General features: G+C 52.8%; 1 protein-coding gene across 2 annotated transcripts in view; it reads right to left on the bottom strand.

The window, feature by feature from the left end:
- Klhl18 (kelch like family member 18) overlaps window positions 1-12,527 on the bottom strand; it is a 61,722-nt gene that overhangs the window by 3,713 nt on the left and 45,482 nt on the right. Inside the window, exons 4-9 of one of the 2 annotated variants that reach the window (XM_013160209.2) lie at window positions 10,174-10,372; window positions 7,806-7,966; window positions 5,487-5,623; window positions 3,988-4,225; window positions 1,702-1,806; window positions 2-113 (exon numbers count right to left, since the gene is read on the bottom strand). In XM_013160209.2, coding sequence (XP_013015663.1) covers window positions 2-113; window positions 1,702-1,806; window positions 3,988-4,225; window positions 5,487-5,623; window positions 7,806-7,966; window positions 10,174-10,372 — 952 coding nt within the window. The remainder of the gene's footprint in view (window position 1; window positions 114-1,701; window positions 1,807-3,987; window positions 4,226-5,486; window positions 5,624-7,805; window positions 7,967-10,173; window positions 10,373-12,527) is intronic. The other variant, XM_003477040.4, reaches the window with a different exon arrangement.

Here is a 12,527-nt window from a genome sequence, read left to right as displayed (position 1 = left end):
CGCTGCTGAAGATCTGCAGGCCGTCATGGCCGCCCGACACGTAGATCCTGCCCTCGAAGATTGTGACGCCAGCGGCACTGCGGTTCGCACTCATTGGGGTCACCACTGTCCACCTTTGGGAATGAGTCAACATGGGAAAGGGGCTGGCCATCAGTCTCTCTGTCCTTGAGACGGCAGAGTAGGGCGTGGTGGGCTATGCCTTGGTCCTTGTGCTCTGGGCACCTTCCTGCCTCAGCCCACTTCTCTGCCTGTCTCCGTGGGCACTTGGCTGGCACCTCTCAAACAGGGCTGCTCTCCGGTGTGGCCACTCCTGCCTGCACTTCCTGGTCTTGTAGCTGCTTCTCCCAATTCTCTATGTTCTTATGGTCCCTAAGTCTCAAATGGTTTGCCCCAGTCACGACTAGATCTTTTCCCCACAACAATGCCCTCTGACCTCACCCAAGATCACACACCACCTGCTTGCAGCCAGGCTGACTGTCCCACCACTGCCACCCTGGCCCATGCCATCAAGGACCCAATCCTTCAGTGAGCTGCTTACCCTGTGGTCCTCAGTGGTCTTCCCTGTACTGCGCAGTACCCCACTGCTGCTTCTCCCACACTCTGTGCTCCAGCCCAGCAGACCTAGCACTGTCCCCGGCACGAGCCCCTCTCCCCGCTGTCTCCATGGCGGGTTTCACCTCGGAAGACAGCCCTGCCTCCCTGCCCCTGCACCCAAGCCCCGAGAAGAGGAGGGACTCTCCACTCCGGGCCAAGAACTCAAGGCCTAGGCCCCTGGGCTAGGGTGACCACCCAGCACCACTGGCCCCACCACCCTGGGTGTCACCCAGACAGTCCCCGACACCAAGCTTGCTGCCCACCATGTCCTATATTGGCTCAAGAGCACTGTGAGCACCCACTCAGCTTTGTTTCTTCTTTTCTGTTGCGTAAGATGAGGATCAAATGAAAAAATGAAAACTCCAGACCAACCTTAGCAGGACTTTCCAAAAGGAGCATCCTACAAAACCACCCTCGTCATGGGACAGGTGTCCCCACAACGCAGGGTTAAGCAGGGTTCTTACAGCAGAGCTTCCTGGAGCCTCTGCAAAGTTAGCACTCGATATAGAAAGGTGGACAATAAAACTTCCCATGTTTCTCTCTTTTTTCTTTTTTTCAATTTTTTTCTTTTTCTTTTTCTCGGTACCGGGGATCAAAGTCACGACCACCTGCTTGCAAGGCAGGTGCTTATGTCACTGAGCTAAATCCCCAGCCCCTTCTCTTTTTTCAAATCATGTCCCACCAGCGTGGGAATGTGCTGTTTATCTACTTCTTGTCCCCTTTTGCCTGCATTTCCACGAAAATGAGTTGATTCATATAAAAGGTACAGACCATTAACCAAATCTTTTCAAATTCCTATGCAGACATTGGATTTGTTATTTTTGTTTTTTGAGACAAAGTAGCCCAGGCTGGCCTTGAACTTGTGATCCTCCTGCCTCAGCCTCCCAAGTGCTAGGATTACAGGCATGAACCACCACACCTGACATAGACATTTGTTTTTAAAATGCACTTAGTAATTCATGTAACCCAGGGTTAGTAAATACCTATTATTTATGTATAAAGTACCAGAAGAGACAAGAAAGCAGACATTCTCTGCCCTTGGAAGAACCCGCGGCTCTAACATGGCAGTGCTCGGTATGAGCTTGGTCCCAGAATCAGAGTCCTTACTTGTCTGTCTCGGGCGAGTAGGTCTCCACGGAGTTGAGGGAGGAGTTGCCATCATAGCCCCCACAGACGTAGATCTGCCCATCCAGCACAACAGTCCCCATGGCGCTGAAACAGACAGAGCTGTCATCCCACAAGGGCCTCCGACCTCCTGGGCAGCCCTCTCTAAGGGATGAGTGGATCAGCTGGCTCCTCCAGAACAGAATCAAACCTCAGGCACGGGACTTGGTAAAGTGCACGTGGAGGCGGAGAAGCCGCTCAGCCTAGCTGAGTCCCTCCTCAGCCCCCATTCTGAGAGTTTAGTTTACCTTTGAGGCCCAGGTTGAATTCCTCTCTCCCCTCCTCCTCCCTGACCCCTCAGCAGGACTGTCTCGACTCCATACTCCCAGAGTGGCTGCTGGGGAACACCACTGGTCACATCATCTACTCACTGGATTTTCAGTTGCCACTCACAGGGCCTACACTACCCAGGCATGGCACTTATGTTCTAGTCCTGTGGGGTACCAGGGAGCTGCCACCCCTTAACAAAAGGGAGTCTCCTGGAAGACCTCAACTCTGCCTGTGTGAACTCCACAGTGATCACAGACCTGGGGACCTGGGGTAAACATAGGATCCTCTATTCTCAACAAAGCCTTAGCAGAAACCACACACCAGGGCTAAGCTGCTTGATTCACTGTGGGAAAATCTGGTGCTGGAGAAGACTAAAAGTCCGCCTGGCTGTCTCACCAGCAGGGAACCAGAGCACACCTGCAGACTGCACCTTTCCAGTGCACATAGCTCGTCAAACAGATCCGTGCCCCATACCTTTCTGAGACCCACTAGCCAGCCTAAAAGTGGGGAGGGACTGGGCCTGCGGGAATGTGACGGACGCATGGACAGCTGACACCCTTCGAGGGAAGGCCCAGGTGGGGCTGGGGATAGAGCTCAGAGGTACACAGCGTGCAGGAGACTGGTATGTGCAGAGGGAATGCAGAGCACCAAGCGGCATGGACTGGAGTTTGCGGGCCCAGACAGCTGCAAGGAGGTGGCCTAGAAGATGGGAGGAGAGAAGGAGGAAAGAGCAGAAATGGGTTGCTTGGGGACAGGACTAAGAGTTGTGTGGGAGTTAGGAGAGGGCAACTAAGAACCTCTTTTTTTTTTTTTTTGGTCTTTTTCATTTTTATCGGTACCAGGGATTGAACTCATGACTGCCTGCTTGCAAGGCAGGTGCTTATGCCGCTGAGCTAAATCCCCAGCCCCAACTAAGAACCTCTTAAGGTGACCTATAATTTAAAGGGGACACAACAGAACTGGGTCTGTGTTGCTAAAATCAGTGCACTGACCATGGTGCAGAGAAGGAACACCCAGATTCACTCATGTCCAACAAGGACCTGGCCCAGAGACTCACATGAGGAAGGGCACAGCTTGGAGCAAAAAAGGCTTGTGGTGGGGACATGGGGCAATGCATCCTCAGCCACAGACAGCTGCAAAGGGCCCAAGGGGAGGCAAAAAGTGGGAGGGAGACTGGAAGAGCAGCCTTGAGAGGAGCCTTGGGAGGAACTCAGGTCGTTCGGTCTCCAAATGGACCTACTTGGATCCTCTGAGGATCTGGATGTCTCACTATGCAGGCTGATCCCTCCTGGCTCATGCCACACACTCGCACTGCTGCACATGGAGCTACATACTTGTGGGAAGGACTTTCCCACCAGCTCTGCTTCCACCCCACACGCATCATCACTAGATCTCCTGGTCTTTCCCAGCATGTGGTCACACGAGCAGGGACCCTGGGGATTGTAAGCCAAACACTGAGACCACAGAGCACAAAGGCCGCTGTACAGTGACTGGTCCAGAGCCTTCCAAAGTGCTCCCAGGATTGCTGAGCTTCATCCCCAGGCCTTTTTATTTTTACTTGGAGACAGCCTCTCTAAGTCAAGGCTGGGCTGGAAAGCTATCCCGCACTTCCTTTTACCGCTAGTGAAGTTAAATCCTCCTTACTCTTTGGGTTTCTACTTTAATCCTCCCTCTTCCCTGAAATCCTCCAGATGTTTCTCCAGTTTCTCCCCCTCCTCAAAGCTGCTGAGATGCACAGTAAAGGACAGCTCCTACATGCCTACGTCTGTCTCCCTGCGCCACTCCAGGGACAAGGCAGCCTTGCACATTCAGGCCGATACTGGCAGAGCTTGGCCTGGCCATAGCACCTTCCCAGACTGAGGCTCATGTCTAGCTTTACTATGTTGCCAGCCTGGTGGGCACGGCTCTCCCTGGCACTGTGTGTGTGTGTGGCTGGTCTGCGCGTAGCCTCCAGAATACCTTCTCTTGCTGTTCATGCTGCCTACTCGGGTCCACGTATCTGTCTCCGGGTTGTAAGCCTCCACCGTGCTCAGCCGCCGCTGGCCGTCATAGCCACCAATGGCATAGAGCAGCCCGTTCACCACGGCCACGCCCACCCGGCTGCGGGCTGTCGTCATGGGATGGCACTTTGCCCAGCGGTTGGCAATGGGGTCGAACACTTCCACCACATTCAGGGAATCACCTGCATAAAAATGTGCTACTCAAATTAAAACAAATGAGACCAGCTGTTTAGATCGTAGCTAGTGGGCATGGGTTACACGGAACATCTGACTGGATGTATCAGTTTTCCTTGGAAGGACTGGGGCACAAAGGCCCATTAAGGGTTTCATGGTTCCTTCAAGGGAAAACAGAATGGGATGGAAGGGTAGTTTCACTTTACGGTCAGGCCTGGCCCCACTGTAGGGGGCACACCCGAATAGGAGAGCACGCGCCCCAGTGCCACGCTTGGCTTACTACCAAGGAACCCGAGCCACGGGGCTTTGTGTCCCCATCCTGCTTCATTTGTGACACCTATGGCAGAGCTGTCAGCAGGAATGAATGACTGGCATGGTTCTAGAACACGCTCGGTGAACGGCAGAAGCAAGGAGTAATTTTACCCCTACCCTGCTACCCACCTCTCACTAGCCTTCCATTAAACACAGAACTGCCCAGGGCTGCCCACCGAGGCCCCCAGAAGGGTGGGTCAGGGGTGCTCCTGAAAACCTGGTCACAGGACACCTGCTAGCAGCACATAGGCTGGGAAGTACCAAAGGCAAACAATGCCCTCAGTGCAGAGCCGGAGCTCCTACTGCACCCAGCCCCAGGCTGAGTGAATGTAGGGGCTAGCAGCATATTCAGGAAGACTGCCGCTGCAGGAAGTGAGTTCAAGCCCTCAGTTTGCCCGAAGCGGTATGTGAACATGGAAACGTCTCTGGGCCTCAGTTTCCTCTGCTGCAAGGTAAGGAGGTGAGGTTTCATGGGCTTCTAAGGCCTCCCGAGCACTAATGTTCGGGTTTAATGGTGTAAGGATGTGACTGGGACTGCAGAGCAATGACACCAGAGTGAGAGGGGCGAGGGAGGTAACTTCTGGACCCCGAAGGCATAGGCAAGGTCAAATGCATTTTGCATTTCTTTTTTTCTTTTCTTTTCTTTTTTACTTTGTACCAGGGATTGAACTCACAACCTCACACTTGCCAGGCAGGCACTTATGCCACTGAACTAAATCCCAAGTTCTGACTGCATTTCTGCATCCAAGGTGCTCCAGATGAGGCCAGGCATGGGTTGATACCTGTAATCTCAGCGCTCAGGAGGCTGAGGCAGGGGACCACCAGACTATGAATTAAAATTCAGCCTAGGCTACCCAATGAGTTCAAGGCCAGCCTGAACTGAATAGTGAGACCCTGTCTCAAAATAAACAAACAAAAACGAAACACCCCCAAGGTACCCCAGATAGGGCTCTGTTTAGGGTTGCAAGATACCTGCTGAGTTGAGGCCCCCCACAGCGTAGATCAGCCCAGCGATGGACGTGCAGCATCGAGGCCGGGTTCTGAAGGCTGGGAGGTGGGGCCGCCGCTCAGGCATGAGGTGATAGTCCTTTGCTTCATCCACCAGATCCCTGGAAAGATGTGCAGGACATGAGGGTGGTGTTGTACTCTAAGAAAATACCTTCATTATTTTGTGTATTATAGCCAACCTGCAACGAGGCTTACTAAATGTGTTTTTTTTATCCTTTTTCCCTAACTGATATGTTAAGTGACCTAATTGATATGTTGAGCAATATTCTCCTCTGTAAAGAATTGCAAGAATGTCACCTAATTGATATGTTAACCATTGTTGCCCTCTACAAACTACAGAAGTTGTGCTAAAACAAGCTAACAAGGGTTATCAATCACTGTTAGGCGCCTCTATTCTCCGCTAAAGAGCTAACGAAAACTAGGATGGCCCACTAATTTACACTTGTTTAAAGTAACTTGCTTGTGTGCAGAGAGATTTGCGTATGAGTTTAACCCTTTACCTGACCTTGACACATAACCGCCGTTTTCTGTTCTGTATGGCGCCTTATTGCCTCCCTCTCCCTTCACCTATCTATCTAGGCCATAAAGAATTTGGATTTCTGGTGACCTCTTCCCGACCCGGTGATGATCTGTCATAAAATGGGCCTGCCCCAATTTTAAGAACTGGTTAGCTTCAAAGAAATTACCGGGAAATACTATGGCCCAAACCCCAATCGGTGCTTTCCTTTTGTTCTGTATGCATCAAATGAGTTAGATATCAGATCTTTGTAAAACTTAAGTTTCAGCTTCTTGTAACTCTTGACCCCTTCACACCCACTAGCGAAAACGAGCTGTCCTGGGATAATTAACTGTCCACTTTCTTCTCCAAATATTGCTGCAGATGTGCCACTCCGAGATAATGTCAGTCTGTAGGATGGGAGTAATTTGAGAAACACCAGGAACTCCCGAGATTGTCCGAGCTAAGTGGACAGCAATACAGTTTCCAGACTCGGGTCAACAAGTTTGATGGCTCTGCAGGTTTCTTTGTTTCTCCCCCCACCCTTTTCCTCCTGCCTCTTTTTAAAGTCCTCCCTTCAGTCTCTGAGGGACAGTCTCCAAATTGGCTCCCGGAGACTCGTCGCCAGGCCTGGAAATAAAGCCTTTGCTACCTAAATTTTCGGACTCTTGCTTTCTTGGATTTTATACCGGGGCCCGAGTTATAACAGGTGGGAGGCGCCCTCTCCTCTCCGCTCACACCTGCACTTGTGAGCCAGGCTCCTCCAGCCCTAACAGCAAGGAAAACCTGGCAGGGCCTTCCAGAGAAGGACTAGCCTCAGAGAACCCAAATGGTACAGCTAAAGAGACAGGAAAGTGGAAAGGCAGGATGAGCAGGGCCACTCCGCTGTGTAACAAGAAAGGTCTCCTATCTGGCATAGAATGGACACAGGGAGGCTGGGCTCCTGTCATCACTTCGACCTACATGTCCCCCACATAGGGCTCTGGGCACAATCCCTGCAATCATCACCTCTCCTCCACTGTTCCCCGACTTCCCTGCTATTTAAGACCCCCAAAAGCTACCCCTTGCCAATGGCACCCTTGGGACCACTGGCCACAGGGCCACGAGCTCCTCAACTGCCTGCACCGGTGGTGATTCCCGCCCAGGGTGAGGAAAGAAGGTGGGCGCTGGATGGGTGAACACAATGCTGGGAGAGGAGAAAGAATTTTCCTGTTGTGAGGGTGACAAGCAGTAGAGGATCGGCATTCACCTCTGCTGCTTTAACCTGGGCACAGTTTTCCTGCTGGGCACTGTACACTGAGCAGGGTTGGTGCTTGCCCGTGCCGGGTCCCCACTGATAGTCTCTGCAGAAGGGTTCCAGGGTGGTGAACTGGCCCTACCTGTTCCACAAAGCCTGTGCCTCCCTCCCCCAGAGACAGGGGCCCTGACTTAAGTTTTTACTGAGGGGTCAAGGAGTTCAACCCGTTCACATCACTGAGTCAGTGGCCAATGTGGACAGGACCAGGGCAGACAGGACAGATGCTGGTCCACACAAGCAGCTCCATGGTAAAGATGTCAGAACGTCTTCCTCAACGTAGGGGAGAAACAACCTTCAACCCCAGCGCTCCCACACTGCACTGTTCTCTGCCCTCAGCGGAAGACTTGGGTTCTTACCACTTCCTCTCCCAGTCTGGAGTGGGATCCCCAATCCCTGTGCCATGAGCGGGCTGACCACCCCCAACCTGGAAACAGTGGCTGAGCCCACTGCCTTGGCCTTCTGCACTGTGCCATGCATCCACCTCACTCACCTGCACTTGTGGCAGCAGCGGACCAGGTCATCCTGCTGCACTCGATCGGACAGGAACTGAGGGCTGCAGAGAGGCAGGCGGATGTTGGACAGCAGCTCAGGCAGGCAGGGTCCCCTCTGCTCCCGGTCATATCTGACCCAGGCCAAGGCGGCTTCGAAGACCTGCCATGAGAAAGGGGTGCTCTGGCCCTTGCCCCACCATAAGCCACTCCCCTATCCCCCCAGCTTCAGTTCTTTGCTAGGGCCCCACAATCCTTCCTCCCACACGTTTCCTGAGTGTACTGCTTTTGTTCCACTTCCCCACCTGCCCTGTCTGGTCCAGCCTTGCTGGGAGATCTTCCTGCTTTTCACCGATTCCCTGTTGACAGCTGTCAGTGGCGTTGATTCCTCCCTGCACTGCAGCAAAATGCCTGCTTCCGTCCCTTCCTGCTATTCTCCCTAAGCCCCTTAAAATCCTCAGCCCCAGCCATGCTGGGCCTGTTCCTGTTTCTCCGCTGTCACCTTCCTCTCGATACCCTGTCCTAAACCTGCTTTCCTCCCTTCTCTAAGGCCTGGCTCGAGCTCCATGTTCTTCTGGTGCCAGGCATAAGGCTGTGTCACTCAAAACCCCACCACCCCCTTCATGGTACATCACTTAACTACACACAGGCTGCCCTGGGCTGCATTAAGTAGCAGAAGAGCTGGGATGGACGGGTGATCTTGGGATGAGGGATGAGGTGCTTGCCTTTACTCAGAGGTCTCTGCTGCCAAGCTCAGGGTCTACTTTTCTACTGGTCCCTAACACTCAGGGTTAGGGACTCTTCTGTCGTTAAGCAAATCAGCTGAGTTTGGGTTAACACTTCTTGAACCTAGGCATCTTGAAGCCCCGCTTCCTACAGGCCGCCACTAAGTCTCATGTCCTAAGCGGCTTGGCCAGCTAAAGGCCAAGACTTCTCAAGGGACCAAGGTAGAGGCCAGGCAGCAGCAATGCTCCCAGGGCACGCAGGGCCAGGCCATGCTTCTAAGCCTGCACTGCAGCCCTTGCCGGTCTCTGCTCGAAGTAACACTTCCTCGCCACTCTCCTACAATGGCTTGCATGACACCTCCAAGACAACAGGTGGGTTCCAGTCAAAGGCTGGCCCCATGTTCTTGTCTGGCTGAAAGTCTGTGCTCTCATTCTAGCTTTTCTCAACCATGCCAACAGCTGTCTTCTCTGTCCCTAGAGGGCCCTAGGCTCCAGAGCTCATTCTGCCAACAGCTTTGCCCTCCTACTCTGTAACTGGCTTTACCGAGAGCTGGTTCCTCCAACCGCTCAGCTCGGAATCACCTCCCCTTTTGTCTCTGACACTGACTGCCACTCCCTCCTCAACGCTCCACTTCTGGCCCTTGTCCCCATCTCGCTGCCAGAAAGGGTTCCACGGGCTGTCACCCAGGGACCCTTGGTTCCCAGGCCCAACTTCTAGCTTCCTCTCTGAAACACACCTGGAAAACGAGCTCCAGGCCCACGAGGTCTGCTCTTCAAGTTCTGCTTGCCCCTGCTCCGTGCTGGCCTTGGGGCATGTAGCTGGTGGAGAACACACTGCAGAGTGGACCTGCTCATTTCATGTCTGTGACTACTGATCTGCTACCTACCCAGCCCTCTCTGTCTCCCCAGCGCTGTCCTTTACTGCACCCCAAGGCCAGCGCACACTCTTGTATGCTGCCACTCCTCATCCCCTGCTGAGAGGACAAAAGTGACTTGGAAGAGAGCGCAGTGAAGATCCACACATCTCTTTGGAAGGATGTGGGCACGCGTGCCTGGCTCTCCGTACCACCCACGCACCCTGGGGCCCTCGACCTGTCTCTTCTCCCTTCAGAACTCAGCCCAGTTGTGCCTCTGACATGACTAATTCTCCTCTTTCCTGGAAGGTCTCATTGGCAGTCAGACACACTGTATTCTGTACGCCCCTCGCCCTGACAGAAACCCCAGCCCCTTGGGTTTCACACTCCCTTTGGCGACTGCCCCAGGTTCCGTTCTTCTTTAGAAAAACTTTCCTTCAGAAGTTGTCTGCTTTTGCTATTTCCAGTTGCTGGCAGTATTATTTCTAATAGAAGATACCTGAAATAACCCAATCACATAAGAATAAGGGAAGTGGAGCTGATAAACAGAATATCTGGACTATAAAATATAAATATTTTCACCAACACATACAATAAAACACACCTCACTATACATAATAGCTGCATATGCACCATGACCCTAACTTAATTTTTTTCCTGTACCGGGAATCAAATGCAGGACCTGGTGCTTGCCAGGCAGGTGCTTGTGCCACTGAGCTATGCCCCCAGCTGATCCTAACTTCAAAACTCAACAGAAGACAATGATAGGGAGCCCAGTATGGAACACAGACCTGCTCCTCTGACTTCACATTCAGCTCATCCCGGGACACGAGCTCAAGCACATCCTCTGCTGGCAGGGCCAGGAACTCCTCTGACATGGACACCTCCACAAAGTGCTGGTGGATGAAGCTGTTCGCCGCGTCATACAGCACGGCACACATCATCGTCTCGGCGAACTGGCGCACACCCAGGCAGTTCTTGGGGTGGAGCCTTTTGGTATAATAAAAAAAAAACACCCAAAAAGTTAGAGGAGGGAAGAATGTTGCCTCTGAGCATTCTCAGCACGGTTCTGGGGGTGGGCCCCGGAAATAAAACAGACTCATTTTGTCCTTAGCTTGTTGGAAACCCCTCATGACACCAAGCATACCGGGACACCATCCAGGACTCAGCCTCTAAGGGCACCAAATGAGGGCAGTTTATCTGCAAAGCGTTTTGCTTCACAGGCCTGCTGCCCTGTGTGGGAGGCAGAGAAACCCTGGGAAGCCCTGGGATGCCGCTGTCAGGAGAGGACCAAAGTGTGCTGGAAACACTGCCTGCCACCTCGGCCGCTGCAGCTCCTGGCTGGTGTCCAGGGCACAACTCCACCCCTGGTCACCAGAAAGGCACTCGGGTTGCAGAGGAGGCTAAGTCATGAGGAGAAACTTTTGTCTTTTTTTTTTTTTTTTGGCGGGGTATGTTTGTGGGGTGAGGAAATCTAACCCAGGACCTTGCATATGGCAGGCAAGTGCTCTACCACTGAGCTACACCCACAGCTGAGAGAACACTGAGATGATTCCCCTCACATCAGGCCCCTTAGGAGCTTTTTTCTTCTCTCAGATGAAAGGTTTTACAGACCTAACTGTTCAGGTCTCTGGAAATAGCAGCAGCAGCTGCCATCGATTCGCCACCATTGAGGATGAAACACTCCACTCCACACATTCTCCAGAATCTGTTCTCCAGGGCTGAGGACTGAACCCAGGGGCATTTTATCACTAAGCCACATCCTTAGCTCCATTTTTTGATTTTAGGACAAGTCTTGCTAAGTTGGTCAGGCCAGCTTTGAACTTTCGATCCTCCTGCCTCAGACTCCCAAGTCGCTGGGATTACAGGCTGTTCTCACATGGCTCTCACTTTACAGATGGGAAACAGACACAGAGCAACCAAGCAAATGTGCTCCAAGCCCCTGGACAAACAAGCGTGGTGCTGAGACTGAACCCAGCCTCCTGCACAATTCCTGGGGCACTAAGGGAGAATGGTTCACTTAGTTCTCTTCAGGGTCAGGGTAATCCTGGTCCCGCCCCTCCCTGGGCAACCTGAGTAGGTTCCCTCAGTCCTCCCAGGCGCCAGCCAGTTCTTCACCTGGAAAAAGATGACAACAGCGACCCACCTCCTCAGGTTGTGGCCAGAGACACTGAGGCAGGAGGACCTATTGAGCCTGAGGCTTGAGGCTGGCCTAGGCAACCAGGGAGACCTGTCTCTAAAATTAAAAAGTGAAAAAAGGAAGAAAGACTGTAGGCCGACACACTCAGCCGGTGCCTGTACAAAGCTGGCTACTGCCCTCATTTCCATTACGGCTGTTGTCCTTGATTCCAGACGCATACACACGACTCTCACATCTGGTGACAGCAGCAGACTCCGGGGGACAGACCTTTTCTTACTCTGATTCGGTGACTGATGATGACCTGCCGTGGCTCATTCTCCCTCATTACAGTGATTCCCTTCTCTCTTCTTCCCTCAGGGTGACTTGAAGGTTACAGGCAGGGTTATGTATACTGAGCAATAACCACCCATGTCCCCCAGCAGCAGACCTGTCACCCAAAAGACAGAGTATCTCAGACACGTGATGATCATTCCTAACAGTCTGAACTTGGTCCACCTCACTGCTTTGGAAGCATAAGGGAAATTTCCAAAGGCTGAGGAAACCAGACTTGGGTACGGTGCACAGCAGGCAGTGGGGAGCCCAGGCCCAGCATTATCTGTCACGTGCTTCCTCCTAAAGCCTCAAAGTGACTGAAGAAGAGCTGATAGGGTGCTTCACAAATGTAAGCAGCTATGAGGACCAATCTTCCCTGGGTCTGCCACTCTGCTCTACTGCACAGGATCTAGCTAGGGCCAAGCACGGGAGTGGACTGAGTACAAAGATAAAGGCAAGGATGATGTGGGCAGCTCCCAGCGTTTCCTTCCGTCTTCTCAATCCAGGTCAGGATGCCTGGTCCTCATCCTCGGCAGGCTTGATATGGTACTGAGCACCAAACGCATCTTAACTGAGCTGCGGTACCGTGTCCAAGAGGATGGGAGGTGGGAAGCCTGTCTGGGGGACGCTGCCGGGAGGGAAGAGGCCCACTCTGGAGGGAGGCAGGAAGGAAATAAGCCTAACAGGGAAATG

The sequence above is a fragment of the Cavia porcellus genome, unplaced genomic scaffold (genome assembly GCF_034190915.1).
Source record: "Cavia porcellus strain 051 isolate PalLab524CR breed Dunkin Hartley unplaced genomic scaffold, mCavPor4.1 scaffold_14, whole genome shotgun sequence".
NCBI lineage: Eukaryota > Metazoa > Chordata > Mammalia > Rodentia > Caviidae > Cavia > Cavia porcellus.
The sequence above is the reverse complement of the archived record's forward strand: the minus strand, read 5'-3'. Positions and strand labels throughout refer to the sequence as shown.